A 19845-nucleotide genomic window follows, 5' to 3' on the forward strand; every position below is an offset into this window, starting at 1 on the left:
CAGGCTTGAACCCATTTCCTCATTGGTCCGTCCACACCCAACCATGTATAGTGATTGTGGTTTAGACCAACACCTAATTCTTAGGCCCACTCTTTAAAAATTCATTGTTTTGGGCCAGTTGGGCTTGAAACCTCTTGTCCAATAGGAATAGCGCTCAAAACCAACACCCTACAATGATCATTGTACAAATATTTTCACAATAAAAGTTAAGTAGTAAGTTGTAATTGGCTTTTATCTGGATTTATAACTAGCATAACTTTTTTACCTACCATCTTGATTTTGTTGTGATATTTTTATGAAAGTGTTGTGTCAAAACACTACTCTTAAAATATTTAATTTTATAAAAAATAAAATCAAATAAAAAATCAAATTTTTGATCATTCGTTAAAATTTTTTTTTAAAAGCCTTCTCTCTCGGACTATGACTTACTTTGGCATTGATAACAGAATAAAGTTTTTTTTTTTCCTTGCACTTTTCTTCTACATCTGTGGTTTATTAAATGTATGATTAGTTATTTAATTCTATTTGTTTATGTATTAAATAGTTGTTGTCTTATCGATCTTTAAATTATTAATAATTTTTTTAGACTATTGTAAAATATAGTTGTATTGTATGGAAGAGGTGTATAAAGAAAAAAAAATCTAGTCATTTTTTTTTTTTTACTTCCCTACCCAAGATAAATTTCTAACTCCGCTAATACTGACCCCCAAGAAAAAAATCCCAGAGCCGCTATTGGGGAAAATGACCTTGAATTATTTTGTTAGCGCTATTATTATTAGATAACAATGATCCAAAAATTCGTTCTTTTCCTATAATGAATGAGAATTCTTTAATGGGTTCTCATTTTTGAGAGCAACCATGAAGTCCCTAAGAATTCTAAAAAAGAAAATTTTACCAAATCGCCGCTTTGCATCACATAGTGGTTTATTAGAACTAGAAAGTAGTTCTCTGTTTCTTGTAATTTCACAAAACAGAAGATTTTAAACTCAGAATGGTAGAGGAACCAAAATAAGAAAAGAAGTAACCACCTTATATGTAATCAAACCCATTTTTTCTCCTAAAACTTAAGATGAACCCATTTTCAGGGAAACAAACACATACACTAAGCTTCAAACCACGGCTGCCGCCCGACCATCATCAACAGCCTTCTAAGATATAACCCGGCTGCCGCCCAACCATCATCAACAACCTACCACCTTGACCATTAGCCTCAGCCATTCAGCATTCATTACCTCCACCCCTTATGGACTGCACAATAGAAAGGAGCCCAAAGAGAGAGATATCAAATTTGGTTGCAGTAGAGTTAACACAGTCTATGTTTTTTTTTTAAAACGTTATTTACTTACCGCCGTTAAAGTTAGCTAGAGTTAAGTTGTTGGGTTGAGATATATACTTTTAAATGAGGTGGCATAGTCTTCACCTTAGATTCATTTCAAATTGATCTTGTCCATAAAATGGGTACTCTCCATTTCAAAGCGAAATGGAGAGGATCCGGATCCCTTTTTTTGGCTGAATAACAATTAAGAGAGATAGATATGGATAAACACCAGGTAACGTGAAATATTGGGCCTTTTGGGGAGGGGATGAGAGAGGCAGGTCGACCTGCCAGATGAGAACTGGGGATGGGGGTAGGTGCCAATCGAACTTGTAGCCTGTTGGCATGGAATATCATCATATTTGACTATAATTACTTTACAGTCTACACATGCCTGCACGTTTTATATCAAAGTTAATTATCCGAACAAGTCAAAGAGCAACTAGTTACCGCAATAATTCTTTAATTTGATTCCATCAAATGATAAGAACAGAAATGTATATGCCTTGGATATGTCAAAATCCTTCCAGCTCAGATGTATTTTTTTAACTAGAACCAATAAATTTCCACACAAATTTTAGGTGTAGCCATTTTCATGGTTCATGTATTACAAGATGGGGTTTCCCACCCAAAAAAAAAAAAAAAACCCTCACCATTATTGGTGGAAAAAATTAGGATGAGCATATAATGATGTCTCTTTTATTACATCCTTTCCAATTCATTTATGAATGGGAAGGAAGATTACAAAAATCCCAATGAAATTTGTGATGTCTTCGACTTTATATCTAAGGCACCCTCTAAGAATTTGACTTCTGGAACAAGCCACTAAGCAGATTTCGAGACCTCGTTGATGGCATTAGCTAAGTATCCAACATTACCTGTAGTGACACCCGCCATACTGTGTACAAATATTTTTTTCACATATCAGAAAAATCCTATTGTTATGGGATTATATAAAAGAAAATAGATAGTATGACATATTACCTGATACGACCATTTCTAGTAAGGTAAATATGAAATTCACTCGTCAAACGATCCACTTGTTCAGGGGTCAACCCACTATAACAAAACATACCAATCTGTTTACAAGGACCATAATGATTAGAATATCAACTTGAGCAAATGGTTCAAATTGGAGATTTAAAATAAAATAAAATAAAATTAAAAAAAAAAGGTAAGGCACCAGAATTGATTATAAGTAACTCTAACAAATTTTAAGATACCTGATTAGTTATGTGCTCCCATGATAAGGGTGATCCCAACTTTTCAAGATTTTCTCGTAGAGCTGTTCGCATTCCGATGATGCGATCTGCCATGACCTGGAGAAAAGATGATATTGATAGATTCATTTAAGTTATGTTTGGATTTGAACACTTAAAATCAAGGGATTTGAAGAACAATAATTACTATGAATTGTTTGATATAAATTTAACAACACATGATAATGTGAACTTTGGAGATTTTAATCAAAATGATGCTGAAAGTTACATGGTCTCGAGAAAAAATGGCAATGATTTTCTTCTAAGTAAAATTACATGTACATCACAATAATCAGATTGCTTATTTGAAGGTTGCAGAATTACCTCACAATAATGTGTAAGATCTTAAATATCAAACAAACATGAGAGTCATGTAGTAATAAGTCTGAATATTTCATTAAACTTTGTTGGAATTGCAAGCCAATATGCATAAATTACTATAAATGATAAAGGAAGTTTGGAAGGCAGAGAAACTAAATTTTAGAAGGCATGTTAAGTAATTATTGACCAGACAAGAGCCTTGATCAAGCCTTTCATGCATTTATAAAAGCGTAGCCCTGAAGCCTAGCTTATGCCATTATCTCCCTCTGAAGCATAGAGTGTCACGGCACTCAGATTTATGTACAAAAATGAATAGTGTCCTATTCTACAAAGAGATTTTATGTATTAAAAAAAAAAAAGGAATTGTACTATGGCAATTTACCTTAACTTCTTTAAGCCATAAATTCTTCAAATCTGGATCACCAAGAATAGTTGAAACTACGAGTGCACCATGAAGAGGTGGGTTACTATACATAGGTCTGGCAAGCTGCTGCAATTGACTTTTAACAGCCACAGCTTGTTTTTCATCTTGACAAAGCACACTGCAAAGAATTGTAAAGAACGATTGAGTTCCTTCTTTTTGAATTTACTTGACAAGCAAAAGAGAAGTCTGTGGATAAGCCATATATTGCATCATTTACCTAGTAAGCTTTAGGAAGTAATGTCCAAGATACAACTCAACAAGAAACTAGACATTGCAGAATAAATTAATTCAACAAACATTATTCCTATTTCTCATACACTTGAATTATTTTCTTGTTTTCTTAGATTTTAGTTTTTTATCTTTTGACGATTTCATAGCTTTGGAAGAGTGCTGATGGAGATTCACTCATCTAGTTTGCCTATAAAATCTAAAGAAGCAAATAAGCAACTAAACTGACTTTTGTGGATAAGTTTGAATTTCTAAATTGATTCAATCAGGGTGCAATAGTGTGTGATCATAAAATAATGTTTTCCACCAATATTGCCACCCCCAATCAATGCCAAATCACTCATTACCACAGCTTCAAAATAAAGCAATAAAACAGAACCACATTAAATATCAATAATTGACCCATAGAGTCCTATTGAAGTCCAACGAAGAAAAGAAACCTTCATTCACAGGATAAAATAGACGATTACCTAAGGCATCCCACTCTCTGGCCATACAGTCCCATATTTTTTGCATATGATTGAGCAATTCCAATTAGATGTCCATCCTCGAGAAAAATCCTGATAGACTTTGCATCTCTCTCTGGATCACCACTAGCAAAACCTTGATATGCCATGTCAAAGAAAGCAAAATGACCCTTTGCCTGAAAATGATAATAATTTTCAATATATATACCAAAGGAGTACTGAAAATTTTAAAAGGAAAAGACCATAATAAAAAATAATATCATGAAATGTTTACCTTGAACTGGTATGACATCTCTCTCCATTGTTCCTCTGTAGGATCCACTCCAGTAGGATTGTGAGCACAAGCATGAAGGAGGAAAAATGAGCCATTTGGAGCATTCTATATCCATTTTTAAAGGGCAGGGAAAAGAAATGTTTGTCAGCAATTAAGATATGAAAAAAACGGCCAGGAGTAAACCAGGAAGTCTCAGCAATGAGGTACAAATAAGGAAGTTGAGAGTTAAGATTTGTCTTGCTTACCTTTATGTCATCCATCAGTGATGCAAAATCTAACCCTCGAGTCTCTGGGTGATAGTAATGGAAGGTCCTTTGAGGTACTTGTGCATCTCTCCAGATGTTATGGTGGCTGTGAAATTACATGTTAGAGGCCCATAGGACACAACTAATAAAGGGAGAAACAGAATACAACAGAAACCTTCTGAATTTAGAAATAAATTCAAGAAAGGAAATTTGGGTGGGGAATGGGAGTCGGGAAAAGAATTATCAAAGATTTGTAGGCAGTGTGTCCCATGATACTCACTTGGCCCAGGTAGGGACTGGTATGTAAATTTGGGAATCAGGACGAAAACGCTTTTGAAAGTCTGCAAAAAGTCGGCATGCACCAGTACCAGATAGAGATTGCACTGCTGCTATTCTTTTATCTTTGATAAACTCAGAATTCTCCCCATAGGCCAGTTTTAGTGTTTCTTCCACCATCTTGACACTTCCTCCCATAGGAAGATACTCCCTGCCCCGAAAGAGACAAAATGAATAAAGCATTTATATATATTTTTTTCCTGAATGAGCAAAGCGTTTGTATTGGTGTAATAATTAAAATGTTTTATGCCTGTGGCTACAACTGTTTGAACACTTCGATGAGCAACAACCCTCTCTCCATGGTACACATACATGTTTAAATCTATATGCATTAGAAGGGACAATTCTGACGTATTGTCCCAAATTTGGTTTCTATAGCATTGCTTTTCAAGAAATTGAAAAGTTATACATATTGCATGTTCTCTGTGTAAGGATCATTCTATGTCTGTTTCTTTAATTTTGTTGTATATAATATAAGTATAACCCTGCATACCTGATATGGTTCATATTCAACAAATTTCACGCACTCCTAAAGAATTTTCAACTTTCTAGGCATTGTATTCCAAAACAGATAAAAGCCTTTCATTTTAAAACTAAACTACTGAGCCAGCCATATAGTACAAGCAAAAAGAAAAAGCAAATTTCAGGTCCTTTAAAAAAATTTATTGTAAAAAATATGATCCCCAAACTCCTTTCCCAGATAAAATCTTGTCGAGCATACGAAATCATTTTAGGGATTTTGTATCCAGATTATTTTTGTCTAGTGGGGTATAAATTGAATTATTTAGATCCCTCAAATTTGAAAATCTTGAGCCAGATCTGACTATGAACCACCTAATGCAGCAACAGGAAATTAGATACATAAATAGCTTAATATACAAAGACCAATAAGATCCCCTTATCATGAGTCATGACCAGGTTCATTGTGGAATCTGCTGTCAATAGTCAAGAGTATAATGTCGTCTACTCTGGCTGCCCATTGCTAAGTGCTAACACATTCTTTACAAGTTTACTACAAAAAATCTACCAGAGTAATTCCCATAAATTTTTTAACAATAATAGCATGTTTTCCCGATTTTAAACAATTGTCAATTTCACATATTAAATGAAAAGAAGCATGAAATCTGCCAAGAAACAGATTTAATATATTTAAAAATGAAGAAAAAAATAAAGGGAGTGCAAGGGGTCCAAATCCAAACCCACTAGCAAATAGTGGAGAAAGATAAAAATTCTAACACCAAGAGTGTCCAGAATCTAAAACATGGACCATTGAGTGAAACATGAGAAAAGATTAGAAGAATCAAATTGGTTGGTGGAGGGAAAAAAGTAAAGCCAATGGGACCACCACAAAAGTTGCAAGTTTTGAAATAGTAAAAAACCAATACAAATGAGCATGATTATTTTTATGCAACCATTAAAAATACATTAAAAGGGAATGACATAGTGGATTAAATAATACAGTGTACGGAAATAGTAATCACACATGAGTATAATAATATAAACTGTCTCAAATAAAAATTAATATATTAGAAACTCACATGTTTGAGTGTCCAGCAATCCTCCTCTCTGCTTCTCTAACGCATTCGAGAACAACGGGTTTTCCATTATCATCGCGGTAAGCGCCCTATTTAATTCATATTTACACATATAATAAAGAATTAGAAGTGGAATCAACTAAAGAACACAACTTGATTATCAAAATCATTCAATGCAGATAAAATGCAAGATATGATAGAAATTAAAACTATATTGAATTTGAAATTTGTTCTTTGGGAATTGAAGAAGCCGAGATCTTCATCGTCACACAACAGAGCGCCAACTTAAGGTTTTCAATATTTTTAGCTATGGAAAATATAAGATTTAAATTTCTTTGGATTTCTCAGCAACCAAACGGACATGTAAATCCTATTAACAACTAACAACTGCAACCGAATTTCGGTATTTATCTCTGTTTGGCTGCCCAAAAAAAAGAGAAGTTGATGCAGTTTCATCTTAGATCTCAGATTTGCAACTAACAAAGGCGCTAGAAATCAAAAACATGCAATTTCAAATCTAAGCTCTTTGGCTTTTGATCCAAATAAAATAACAACTGTTTTATTCAAATTCATTAAAAATATATATATATATATATATATATATATCAAGGCAACGTAAACATAATAGTAACATTCAGAATTCCTGCTAGTTTCTTTCCTTGTCCGTTTTCCGAGCAACCAAACAGAGAGATATGAAGAAAAAGAAGATAGTTAGGAGTGAAAATTGAAGGAGCTTACAACTCCGACATTGACTTTACTGGGACTGGGATCAGCCAAGAAAGCCTCCGTAACGCCGAGAATCGGATCCTTCGCTGCAGGCTCCACGTTCCCCCACCACGTTGACATCCACCTCGCTCCAATATCGGAGCTCCGATTCGTGACCCGCCTCGACATCACCGCCCGAAACGCCATCGTTTCTCAACTTTGCGTCTGAAAATGAAATAGTGAAAGAAAGGTGTACGGAGCAGAAGTGTTTTTAAGAAAGAGCTAGCTGCGATTTTATGAAATTATTATTAAGTAGTCTTTTATAGTAAAGAGTGAAGGACGAGGAGAATCGGGTTTTTGCTTTCTTTTTTTTCTTTTTTTAATATTTTAAATTTGGTGAGTGGTAGGAAGAAATAGAAAATGACAGGTTCAAGTTTGTAAAAATGGCATGAGATTGCGTGATGATGTTGTTCGTTCTATTCTACTTAAACCTTATAAATTTTGAGAATTCTGATGATCGAATTCTCACTTGAACCGGGGGCTGGTTTTTGTTGAAGTTACGAAATTGCCCTTGTGCCTAATTCAAGTTGTTTTTATTGAAGTGCGTGAGAAAGTTCCAGGTTGTTACACTAATAATTAATTAATAATTAAATGTTGCCGCGTCATCTTAGTCTGTTTATAGATTAGATATGTGATGTGATGTGATCGATTCGGCTTTGCTGCATCCACGTTTGGTGCTGCGTTTTCTTTGTTTTTTTTTTTTCTTCTGCCCGCATAAGTTGATTTTGGTGGACAAAAATTACTGTTTTGAACTGTAGTAGTACTGTTTATGTACTGTAGTAATACTGTTCACGCATTAAAAAATATCAAAAATAGGTCATACGGTACTTTTCACACATTTAAAAATTATTTTACTACAGTGTTTTCAATTTTCAGTTTCAACAACAATAAGCTCAATCCAAACGGACCCTAGATAGATCATAGAATGCGTTGTTAAAATTGCGTGATAAAAATTCGAATACTTGTATAATAAAAAAATGATTGGTAATTTTTGAAAAAACTACCATTATCACTTAAAAGTATATTTTATCATTTTATGTTACACTTTGTCTTTTAAATTTTTTGAATAATCTTAAACTATAATTTTTGTTACTCTTTACATCTTAACGTTAAGTTTGGTATTAACTTGGATGAAAAAGTATGACAATATGTAAAAATACTTAATTACTACTTTTCTCAATTTATTAAAAACAAATGAAAAATTACACTTTACCATTCTAAACTATATTTCGTGTGCGTTTGGCTCCAAATTTAAATATCAACTTATTTTACTATTTAGCTTATTTTTGCTACTATTCATAGGCTCACTGTACTTTTGGTAATATTTATAGGCCTCATTATATTATTTTAGCTAACTTTTACCTTTATTTACAGTACTTTCAGCAAAAAAATTTCAATTTCAGCAAAATAAACGGATTCCAAACAGACCCTCCTTATTACACTTTGTATCCTAAATTTTAAATTTCTATCTAAATTTAAACCAAATTTAACGTTAAGGTACAAAATATAACAAAGATCATAATTTATGTGCACTCAAAAAATTTAGTAGGCGTTTGGTAATGTTGTTCTAATAATATTATTTATATTTTTAAAATATATATAAATAAAAAAATATATAAAAATACAAATAATGTTATTTAAACACTAAAAATTATGGTTTAAAATATCTTACCAAACACCCCCTTTAAAGAAAAAATTGACATCTTACAGCAGCATTGACTAATGGCTGCCCTACTTTTACTTTTGCTTTTGCGCTAGAATAAATTCACTCATCAGTCACTTGGCTTATCATATAAAATTAAATATAATAATCCAAAAAAAAAAAAAAAAAAAGAAACTTGGGTGGTTAGTCGTGATTGTAGGTAGCCGCTGCACACATCTTTCGAGCAACAAATTTATCTGTTGACTTTTCTCTTGTTTTTTGCTAAACATGGGGCTACAACTGTACAAGTATAACAGCACGGGAACCGGAACGGGGGAGTATTTAGGCTTTACCTTTTAAAGGTTAAAAACCTACAAGCCGTTTAGGGGTGAAATTTGAGTAATGTTATTTATAATTTTTTGAAATACATGTGAGTTAAAAAGTGTGTGAAAAAGTGTGCAATATTGTTTAAAAATTAAAAATGTGTTGTTTAGGGGCTATTTGGATTTTCAGTTTTCATAACTCATAACTCTGTTTCCATAACTCATAACTCAAAAATGATGGGACCCATAGTTGAAAAGTTCGTGTGAATTTTCATAACTTTGTTTCCATTTTTTGTTTCCATCATTCAATTCTCTGATTTTTTAATGATGACTTATGGAAATTGAAAACATATTTTAAGTGTTTTCAATTTTCATAACTCTATTTCCAATGGCATTTTGATAATTAAACACACATGGAAGAACCCACTAGTCAGGGTTAGCCGTAACTTTTGACCCCTTTTTTTTCTTTCTTCTCCATTGTTCTTTCTTTTTTTCTTCCTTTTCGCTCTTGTCAGTTCGTTCTTCCTTCTTCTTTTTTTTCTTCATCACGTAATATTTTTGGCCTTCGCTTAGTTCTTTCTTTCTTTCTTTTTCTCCTTCTTTCACTGGTCTCTGTTGGCTGGTTTTTTTTTTTTTTTTTTACTGGGTTAGGTGAGTTTGGGTATTGGGGGTTGAAGGGGAAAAAAAGTAAAAGTTGCACCAAGTTACAGGTATGGGGCCCACAAATAGTTAAAAATTTTGAGTGATGGTGCCAAACACACTTTGTGTAGAGTGAAGGAGGTATTTTAAGTGATGAGTGATGAGTGACAAAAATTGAGTGAGGAGTGAAGAGTGATGAAAAATAAAAATCCAAAACAGCCTCTTAACAACTCTACCAAATAGGGCCTCATTTTTTTTAAACACTTGGACGAGTTATATAAATAATTTAGCAGTTGAATTCAAGCATCTCTCTCTCTCTCTCTCTCTCTCTCTCTCTCTCTCTCTCTCTCTCTCTCTCTCTCTATATATATATATATATATATACACACACACACACATACACACACACACACGTGCACATACACAAATGGTTAGATTCAAGCAGGGATTGAACTAGAACTTAGAGTTACAGGGCAGCTTTGCCTATTTGTTGTGTGCAATAATTTTGACTTGATTCTGCTGTTGCTTAGCTATAGTTTTTTTTTTTGGTCATTGATGTGTGCTCTGCTGGGTAAGAAAACAAAATTATTTTGTTTTAAATTTTTTAAAAGGGTTAGGTTATTTGTTTTAGGTAAAATTGATTGACTAGGCTCAATTTTTTTTAAGTTTTACTATTGGTAATTTTTGTTATTGAACTAATTTTTTTGGGTTTGTGTATTTCGTTTTAAATTTTAGATCTATATATTTTTTTAATGGTCTTTAAAATGAGGAAAATGCTAAAGTTACAAACTTTTGTACAAATTGTTTATGTGATGAGTGGTTATTGGTAAGTAAAAAAAAAAAAAAAAAAAGTAAGTAGTGGGTCTAAATGCAAACCAATAAGAATTTGCTACCTTAACAATTTCTAAAAATGTTGTAGAAAAATTTGTGACTTTAACAATACTCTTAAAAGAATTAATGATATTGTTAAGGGGGTAGAAGTGTAATTTTATAAAACAAGATTGCTAAAATTAGTACCCATATATATATAATTGTGGGGGCCCAAGGACCAAGGAAGGATACAACAAGCTATGACTATCATTATAAAAGCATTCTAAGCCTGCTGTGGGGATTCACTTGAGGATAAGAGGAGATGAGACAAAATACTTCCTGGAAGTCTGAATGGAGATGATGGTGTTCAGAGAGAGAGTCAAGGTAGGTGAAGGATGTTCCCAGTGAAAGCTCACCTACTGCCTCTGCATTAAATGACTGGCAACAATTTTATCAGCTGCATTGATGAGGAAATGACCTAAACAGTAGAATTCACAGCTAAGTAACTCCTTCTACCACCTTCAACAGAAGTTTAAAGGGACAAGTGTCCTAAGGAGAGTTTGAAGGATTGTAGATGGAGGGTTAGGATGCAATAAGCTTAGGAGTATATAAAGAAAGAGGACTTCCAGATGAAAGGGTCGAGAAAAAAAGGAGAAAAATGAGATTAGAACAAGAACAGTGATAGAAAGACGGAGAGAGAGAGAACAAGGGAGATCCTTGCGCAAGAGCATTGTCCTTGGGCGAGATTGTAAAGAACCATTTATATACTCTCTTTTTTTTTTTGTTGAGAAGGAACCATTTATATACTTAATCTTTGACTTTCGTTCATTCCCTCTTTGTCTAAATCCTCAGACTAAGCCCAACTTGTTTTACCCCACTCTCTTTACAAATATCTATTGGTTTGAGCCTAGCTGGATAGCACAAATTTCACTATTCTAAGTGAGTTTGGGCCATTAGATTTCCGTGGCCCTACAATAATAATATTTTTTTTAAATGAAGGGGGGGGGGGGGGGCTTTCCCAAGTCCAACCATGGCTCCATCCATGGGTTCAAGTTACACATGATATAACTCTAAAAAATATTACATCACTCAATAACTTATTATTGAATTCTTATTTTGAAATCCAATCGTTAAATTACAAGTTCTATATGTTCTTAATATGTATGGCAATTTTCATTCCAATTGGATGTAATTTACCATTCGATCCATAAACTCATCTTTTATGCATTATTTTAAACTACAAAAACTTGAATTTATACAATTGATTGATGACATGGCTATTGATCTTTGATCATCTTTAAATTTTGTAAATATGGATAATATACGAAGATAATGTGATCCAGCAGTGGATTTATCAAAATTCACATCTAATTAAAAATATTGGGTGGTGTAACTTTAAATAATGTTACACCAGGTGTAACTCGAACCTACTTTATTTCTCTTTCTTTTTATTTTCAAATTTCTCTTTCCTAATTTCTCTTCCCTATTATTATTATTCTTAATCTATGTACACGTCTAAATTGAGATGTTTTTCTTTGTAATGTGATAAAATTTTAGTCAATCTAATAAGAAATAATGTAGTATTTGTAATTATTTTTAATAAAATGAAAAAATTTCTTTCCTTTTTTTTTATTTTTATTTGAGGGAGCAAACAATTATCCAATTTAATTGAAATAATCTCATTTAAAAATTTGAATTTGCTAACCTGGCGGATTTATAGATTGGTGGATCGACGATGGATTGGAATTTTCTCAACCTACTAATGGTGGGTTGGTTAAAAATATTGCCCTCCACCCGCCCAACATGACCCGTGCACACCCTTGATTATCTTATACAAAACAGTGATGCATAAAAGATGGGTAGTTTTCAAATTCTTCTAAGTTGTTGGATTACTCTTGTTCACTTTTAGCTAAGCCATCTGCATATTTGTTAGTTTTACGATATATATGTGATGTGAATGGACGGTCCATTCGCGATCTAACAAATTTCTGTAATCACAAACCGAAATAGAAATATTTGGGGCCAATACACCACATGTTTGTTGGTCAATTAATCACAAGTTGTGAATCCACTTCTAAAATTATATATTTATATCATAATCTTCAAGCTAAGTCTAGTCAATGCCTAAGTGTCCATAATTATGCAATATTATTAGTTTTGATACCAATATGCAACAAGGACCCTCTCACCTAGTGTTAAATAACTGATTATTTCAAAAGTTAAAACTGATGGAAAATGGTAAATGTTATCATTTACCCATATAATTCTAACAACCAATGATCGTGTTAGTCTCCAAAAACACCCCATCCACTTGTTATCCCCAAATTACAAAGAACACTACCATCTGTATCAAGAGTTATAAACAGAGCTAATGGAGGTATTCATGTAACTATTTTTGTTATGCGAGGATATATTTGTTTAACTAGTTTGGCTAGGTAAAAATGTTCTAATGCGAGTTGTATAGTTTGGTGTGATAATGACAAGGCTGGCCCCATCACTGCCAATTAGACAATCACCTAAGGCCCCTACGTGGAACAAAGGCCCCAAATTTTAACCAATAGAGATATTTTTATACCTATAAAAGTATTAATTAGACCCCAAATATTAGTCAATAGATTAAAAAAAAAAAAAAAAGAAGTAATGCAATGGACACAGCAAAATGTTTGCCAACTCACACATAGGCTCACAACAATCTCTAATTTAAAATTTTGAGAAATGCTATGTTTACAATATTTTTACAACACTTTTATAATAAATCTTAAGTAATAGATTGTTATTGGTAGACAAAAAAATAATTTTAGTGGTAGAATGAAATTAGAACCAATAAGAACTTACCACTTATAATTTGTTATGAAAACATTGTGGACATAACACTTCTCTTAAATTTTTTACTATTCTAATTTAGGAATATTGTGAAATTGGTATGTCCCTAGTGTTACTAAAAATAAATTGTTTAGAGTAATACTATGTTTACAACATTTTCACAACAAATTTTAGGTGGCAATTTGTAATTGATAATTAAAAAAGTGATGTTAGTGGTGGGTTTATACTAGAACCAATAACAGGTTACCACTTCATAATTATTGTGAAAACGTTGTGGATATAGTATTACTTAATTGTTTATCAAAGACAAAAAATGGGGAAAATTTTGTATAGTGTAGGTGGACCATTGTCCACTCATATCTTTGTTTTTTTGTTAAATTGTTGTAGCTTTATATACTAGTTATTAACAAAAAAATAAATTAAATTTTGCGAAAATTACTCAACTCTCAGAAGGGTTTTCTAGATAAGTTGTTATTAGCAATGAACTCATTAAAAAAAAAAAAAAAAGACGAAAATACTATTTTCGTCCCTACATTTTCACTCCAGTTCCACTTTGGTCCCTACTTTTTATTTTTACCGCTTTTAGTCTCTATTCTAAATAACGCGTTTCGTTTTGGTCATTACCGTCATCTTAGTAATGGAAATATCCAACGTGGCAAACAGATTACTGTGTTGACACACTAAATGATGATGTGGTTAATAAAATAATAATAAGAAATTTTAATTAACATTAAAAAAATCCATATCAGCATTTAAAATGAATTTAAAATCAAAACCATTTTCTTTTTTAAATTTTCAATTTTAAAAATATGAACATATTTTCTTGCAACTTTCTCTCTAATTTCAGATGACCTCTAATATCAAACTTCTTCCCTATCACTCTCCAACATCTCTTCACCCTAGCTCGATAGCTCCCATGGTCGCTCATCGCCACCATCAATACCACCGCTAGCGGTGTTTCTTGATCTCACTCTCGGTACCCCTTGGCCAAAGCTCCCACCGTTCATCTCCTTCCTTCATTGCCGCCACCACAACTTGGTAAGATCCTCCTAGTCAATGGGTTCCACAAGTCAGCCCTGTAGTTCCACTTCGTGAGGAGGAAGAATATGTTACAGGTGGTGGGATCAGCAAGGTTCACAGGTGGTGGGTTAGTTTTCCTCTCCTCCTTACTTTCTCATCTCACTCTCTCAATCTTGGGATTGAATTTGAAGAGGATCTGAAGCTGATCATGGGTTTGTTCTATTTGTTTTGGATTTTTGTCAAATTTGAAAAACTCATTTGCCGTATGTGTTGAGAAGGGATAATTTGGGTTTGTGGGTTTGTGAAAGGACTATTTGCTGTGTGTGTTGGGTAGGGATATTCTAGATTTGTGAAAGGGAGTTTTTTAATTTGTGTTTATGAATGAGAATTTGTTGGGTTTGTGAGAAAGGGATTTTCTAGATTACCAATTAGGAGGGAAAAATGTTCAGATCTTGAGATTGACGTTGCCAAGAAATGCTTAGTTAAATCTTATTTTATTTAACTGTTATTGATTGGAGTTTCGATGTGTTTGGCTTTAGAGAAAGTACAAGAAAGACAAAGAAATGAAAAGAAACTAAGAATTAATTTGCTAAGAACATGAATATGAATAGTCATGTTCTGCGAAGAACACAAAAAACATACATGAATATGTTCTTCTGAAGAAAATAATGGAAGGAAAAGAAAATTTTATTTTATTTTAAAAATCATTAGTTTAGAATTTTGTTTTAATTGTTTTCTGACATGGCTTTTTTTAATATTTAAAATGATGATGTGGCATTATTTAAATGTTAATCAAAAATTTTTATTATTATTTTATTGGTCACGTCATTATTTAGTGTGTCAACATAGCCATCCGTTTGCCACATAGGATATTTTCTTTATTGAAATGACAGTAGGGATCACAACGGAATGTGTTTTTCAAAATAGGGACTAAAAGCAATAAAAATAAAAGGTAGGAACTAAAGTAGAATGCGGTTAAAATGTATGGATGAAAATAGTATATCTGCCTAAAAAAGGTGAAAATTTCAATATAGAGTAACTCCATGCCTTCTCAAACTGAGGTATCATAGTAAAGTATGCATATTATAAAAGTCAATATTGTATTGGTAATGACTGTAATAACAATATATACGGTAACAACCATAAAATCGATACTAGTACTCCTTTAAAATGCACTGAATAAAATACCAAGTAAAGTGTGCATACTAATATATATATATATATATATATATATAGTAAAATTTTAATTTTAGTTCTCAACTAACAAACAATCAAAGCCAAACAACTAAACAAGACTTGATCATTCGAATTAAACAAACATGCTTTGATTTTCACTAATAGTAAAAAAAACAACTCTCACACACACTCAACTTATAGTTCAAAATCACAGGAATGGACAAGATGCCTAATTTTCTTGTTGGGTTCTTTGGACCAATTTTTAATTTTTGATAGGACCAAGCTTAATTATTTTGGGTTCAAATTATAACTTTATCTACCGTCCATTGCAAATCAAAATAAAGAACTTTAGGCCCAAGTCCTATATAACAGCTTCTCATCCATAATAACTGCTAGCAATACTATAAGAGAGTAACACATGCCTAGACCACCCCCCCCCCCCCCCCAAACCCACTTTTTTTTTTTTCCTGAGTATCTATGTGGGGGCCTTTTTGTATTGTTGGGCTTTAACTCCTTCTGCTTCACTATGGCTCGTTAGTCTAGAGTAAGAGGGTTGGGATTGGCCTTACTGGGACTACACTTCTGGCTAGTTTGTGCATAAGTCAGGCTTACCCTATATAGATGCGTCTTGATGTGAGTGTTATGGGCTAGATGCAAGGTGTGGTCACAACAGGAGTGACTGTTATAGATATTACGGCAAGAATATGCTATAGCAGGTTAACTAATAGTAATAAAACGTGCTAAATAAAACTAAAACTGTGAATAAAATTAACAGAGTTATAGCAAGGTAATGCAGCAAGCAGAAATAACACTACAACAAGAAAAAGTAAACAACTTGGTAACTTTTAATCAAAAAGTAAGAAATCGTCCCAATAAGTATAATGAAAATAACTTGTTTTCTGGATTGTGGGTCAAGTTATTTAGCAGAAACGAACCCAAGAAGGGAACCAATTCCCAACGTGAATAACATTAACAAAGGCTTCTGTTATAGAAGTTACTCATTCTGGAGAGAGGGCCTAAATGGTTTGAACTTTGATTTACAACCTTCAGATAGTAAGAATGTTGAGAGGGAGAGAAAATGTGGTCTATTGATGCATGTCTTTATTTCTACCGCATTACTTTCTCTCTGGTTTTCTTTTTTTACCACTTAGTCTTTTTATCTTTTCTTTTTCCTCTCCGTGTTTTTTCCTCTCTATTCTTTTCTACCTCTCCTCCTTGTTTTGCTTTTTTTCTTCCCCCCCTCCCTCTACTGTTCATAGCTATCCCCTTTTATACTGTTTGCCATTATGGAATTCACCCCTTTTGTCCCTCAACTGTTTTTGGCTTCTTGTGGGCATCTCTCCAGGACTGCCACTACCCTACTAGTTGTTCAGCCATTACCTTTGTCCAGAGTGTGTTGGTTGCACCACTCTCCATTTCTAAACAAAATTACTTGTCTTGTTTCTTACCTCTCTCTGTTTCTGTTTTACCTCAATGGATAAGGATTGTAGATTTTCTCTACACCTACTCCAATGGCATGCATCAAGTAGTCCTAGCCCATACTTACCTCTTTTGGGTGAAATGCCATCCTAGCAAGACATTCCCCCAAAGAAGCTTAGGCGGGAACTCCAGAATAGATCCCCTTTTCTCCTTACCACCAAACCATATCCTCTAAATACCTTGACCCATGACCCACTCCTATGTATTGGCTGGGTACAAGTAAATGGTGCCCTGATCCTTTGTGCAAGTTCCACTTCGTCTGTGTTTGTCTCCTTCTGCTCTTCACGCCATTTCTACTGCTCTTGCATTGTCTGGTTCTGTTGTATTTATTGGTTTGTGCTTATCCTTTGTGGCATGAATGATGCATGGGCTTTTGGGCTTGTGTTTTCTTCCTCTTATCCCTTCTTGGGCTGGGAATTGTCTAGGCAAGGGCCTTTGCCTTTATAGCTCGCTGGACCTGCGTTTTTTTCTTTCTTCTTTATGGCTGTGGGCCTTTTAGCCATTAATCTTGCCACACTGCTTCATTGTGTTTGCTACCTCTCTGTTTAGGCCTCCCTGATTGCCTTGCCTTGCTTTTGCTTCTTATTACTTCCGTGGGCTTGCTGGCTGGTGTTCTAGCCATGTCAGCCCATTATCCTATTACCTCCCTCCTTTGGGCTTCTTTGGCCCATTTACTTCTTTTTTACCTCTTATTGCTCTCATGAGTTCATTGTCTTATTCCTTGGGCTTCCTTGGCCCATTTACTACATTTTTACATCTTATCACTCTTATGGGCTTGTTGGCCATCATTCCTACTATGTCAGCCCATTAAGTTTATCACTTTATTCATTGGGCTTCTTCGGCCCATTTACTTCTTCTTTATCTCTCGTTGTTCTCATGAGTTTACCACTTCATTCATTGGGCTTCCTTGGCCCACTTACTTTTTTTTAATTACCTCCTGTTACTTTCATGAGCCTATTGGCCATCATTCTTGTCATCTCAGCCCACTGGGCTTGTTACCCCATTTTCTCTCATGTTTCTTATTGTTGGGCTTCTTCTACCATTGAGCCTTTTGTCAAAAGTGGGCATCAACAATCTACCATTTGTATTTGGCCTCACAGTTCTGCTATCCTAATATGTGATCTAGTTACCGGAGTTCTTAGAAGCAATATCACCAAGCATATATGCATTAAACCTACGCAGCATTTGGTTTACATCAAGAACCCTGAAGTAGATAGATAAGTTGATATCTTTGAAAGGTTTAAAACCTATAAAAGAAAAACAAGGGTTGAAAAAAATAAATAAATAAAGAAGAAAGTGTTTTAATTGAAAAAGGAAAAAAAAAACATCATATCATATTATGTAATTATCCATACTTTCTTAATATAATATTTTGTTTTCCATGAAAATTTGTGTATAAAGTAATAAAATATGTATTCCTTGCCACCTAATGATGTTTTATGTAATATTTTAAGCTCTGACACTGCTGGTCTGTATTCCTTAAGGCTCATTGCCACAACTTTGCCTTTTATGGCTTCCTAGTTTAATGCATATTCCGTTTAACCAAAAAAAAAAAAGAAAAAAAGATGAGGATAATTACATAATAAATGGAAAAATTTAATATAGTTTTCCATTTAAATTATAAAATTTCAAATGCATATATGTACACAATAAACTTTGAAAAATGCTAAAATTGCAAAATTTAATATAATTTTCAATTTAAATTATAAATTTGCAAATGCATATATGTTCACAATAAACTTTAAAAAATGCTATAATTTGATCATGTCATGAGTATATAATAACCAAAATATTTGAATTCGCATTAGCTATATGGGAAGTTTGTCTACTTATAAAATTCATATTACTTGTGAATTATAAGTGGAATTTTGACTTAAAAAAAAGACATAATATATTATAATATGTTACTTTCCTGTAATTTTTCTAGGATTACAACATTGCCAAATATTCAAAATAATTTATTATTTAGATCGGTCTCAATTACTCATGCACGTTTGTGCATATGTGCATTGCATTATAAATTATGTCACCCCTAAAATCAAATCCTAGCCCTCCCACTAATTTATACTAGTGTTAACCCATGTATATACACAGTACCAAAAAAAAAAAAAAAAATCACAATTACACACATGTATGAGTTCAAATTATATTTAGTATAAGAGTTACACATTTTTTAAGTTATAGATGAGTCTCTCTCTCTCTCTCTCTCTCTCTCTCTCTATATATATATATATATATATATAAATTTTTTATTTTAGTTTTTTTTAATATAGACATGAGTTTACTCTTTCTTTCTTTATTTATTGGGTTTTTGATAGTTTATTTATATTAGACTCTTTGTCTTTTGCACAACATTAACTCACTTAAAAAAAAAAAAAAAAACTTAAATAGGACATGTGGCGCAAGATTAGACAACAATTAGAATCCAATTTAAAACCTAATTGGATTTTTTCTTAACTTTACCTATTAATATATATATATATATATATATATATATATAGACTAATATGTAAACTGTGCTCATGCATGAGAATGATAAATTGTAGTGGTGCTATTGATGTTAATTTGGGTTATTAAACATATAGGACATAGTTTGACCAGAACATATGGAGGTACTAAAATAGTTTTTCTTTGCAATTTTCATGATATTGATTATGCTAAGTTTCTCGTTACATTGCTATTACGTATATAATTTTGAAAATTACTATTTAATACTACATATACAATATCAATTCACAATTATTGTCTATAAAATTCTACTAAA

At 33.0% G+C, this 19845-nt stretch overlaps 1 protein-coding gene across 1 annotated transcript; it reads right to left on the minus strand.

Annotated features, from left to right (window-relative positions):
- Positions 1-1826: 1826 nt before the first annotated feature.
- Positions 1827-7557, minus strand: LOC115958618 (aspartate aminotransferase, mitochondrial). The gene is made up of 10 exons (XM_031077044.1): positions 7143-7557; positions 6408-6493; positions 4814-5020; positions 4534-4639; positions 4289-4393; positions 4018-4190; positions 3278-3437; positions 2539-2634; positions 2300-2394; positions 1827-2213 (listed from the first exon to the last, which is right to left on the minus strand). Exons 1-10 carry the CDS (start codon positions 7314-7316, stop codon positions 2141-2143), a joined length of 1275 nt encoding a protein of 424 aa, XP_030932904.1. The 5' UTR covers positions 7317-7557; the 3' UTR covers positions 1827-2140.
- Between the last annotated feature and the right edge of the window lie 12288 nt (positions 7558-19845).

This window comes from Quercus lobata, chromosome 8 (assembly GCF_001633185.2).
Source record: "Quercus lobata isolate SW786 chromosome 8, ValleyOak3.0 Primary Assembly, whole genome shotgun sequence".
NCBI classification, from domain to species: Eukaryota; Viridiplantae; Streptophyta; class Magnoliopsida; order Fagales; family Fagaceae; genus Quercus; species Quercus lobata.

Bases quoted from the DNA above. Each gene is read 5' to 3' on its own strand.
- LOC115958618 (XM_031077044.1), bottom strand. From the start codon at position 7,316: ATGGCGTTTCGGGCGGTGATGTCGAGGCGGGTCACGAATCGGAGCTCC. The intron at 3,438-4,017 runs GTAATCGTCTAT...AATTCTTTGCAG, and splicing joins CAGAGAGTGGGATGCCTTAG to TGTGCTTTGTCAAGATGAAA. The intron at 2,395-2,538 runs GTATCTTAAAAT...CCTTGTAAACAG, and splicing joins GGGAGCACATAACTAATCAG to ATTGGTATGTTTTGTTATAG.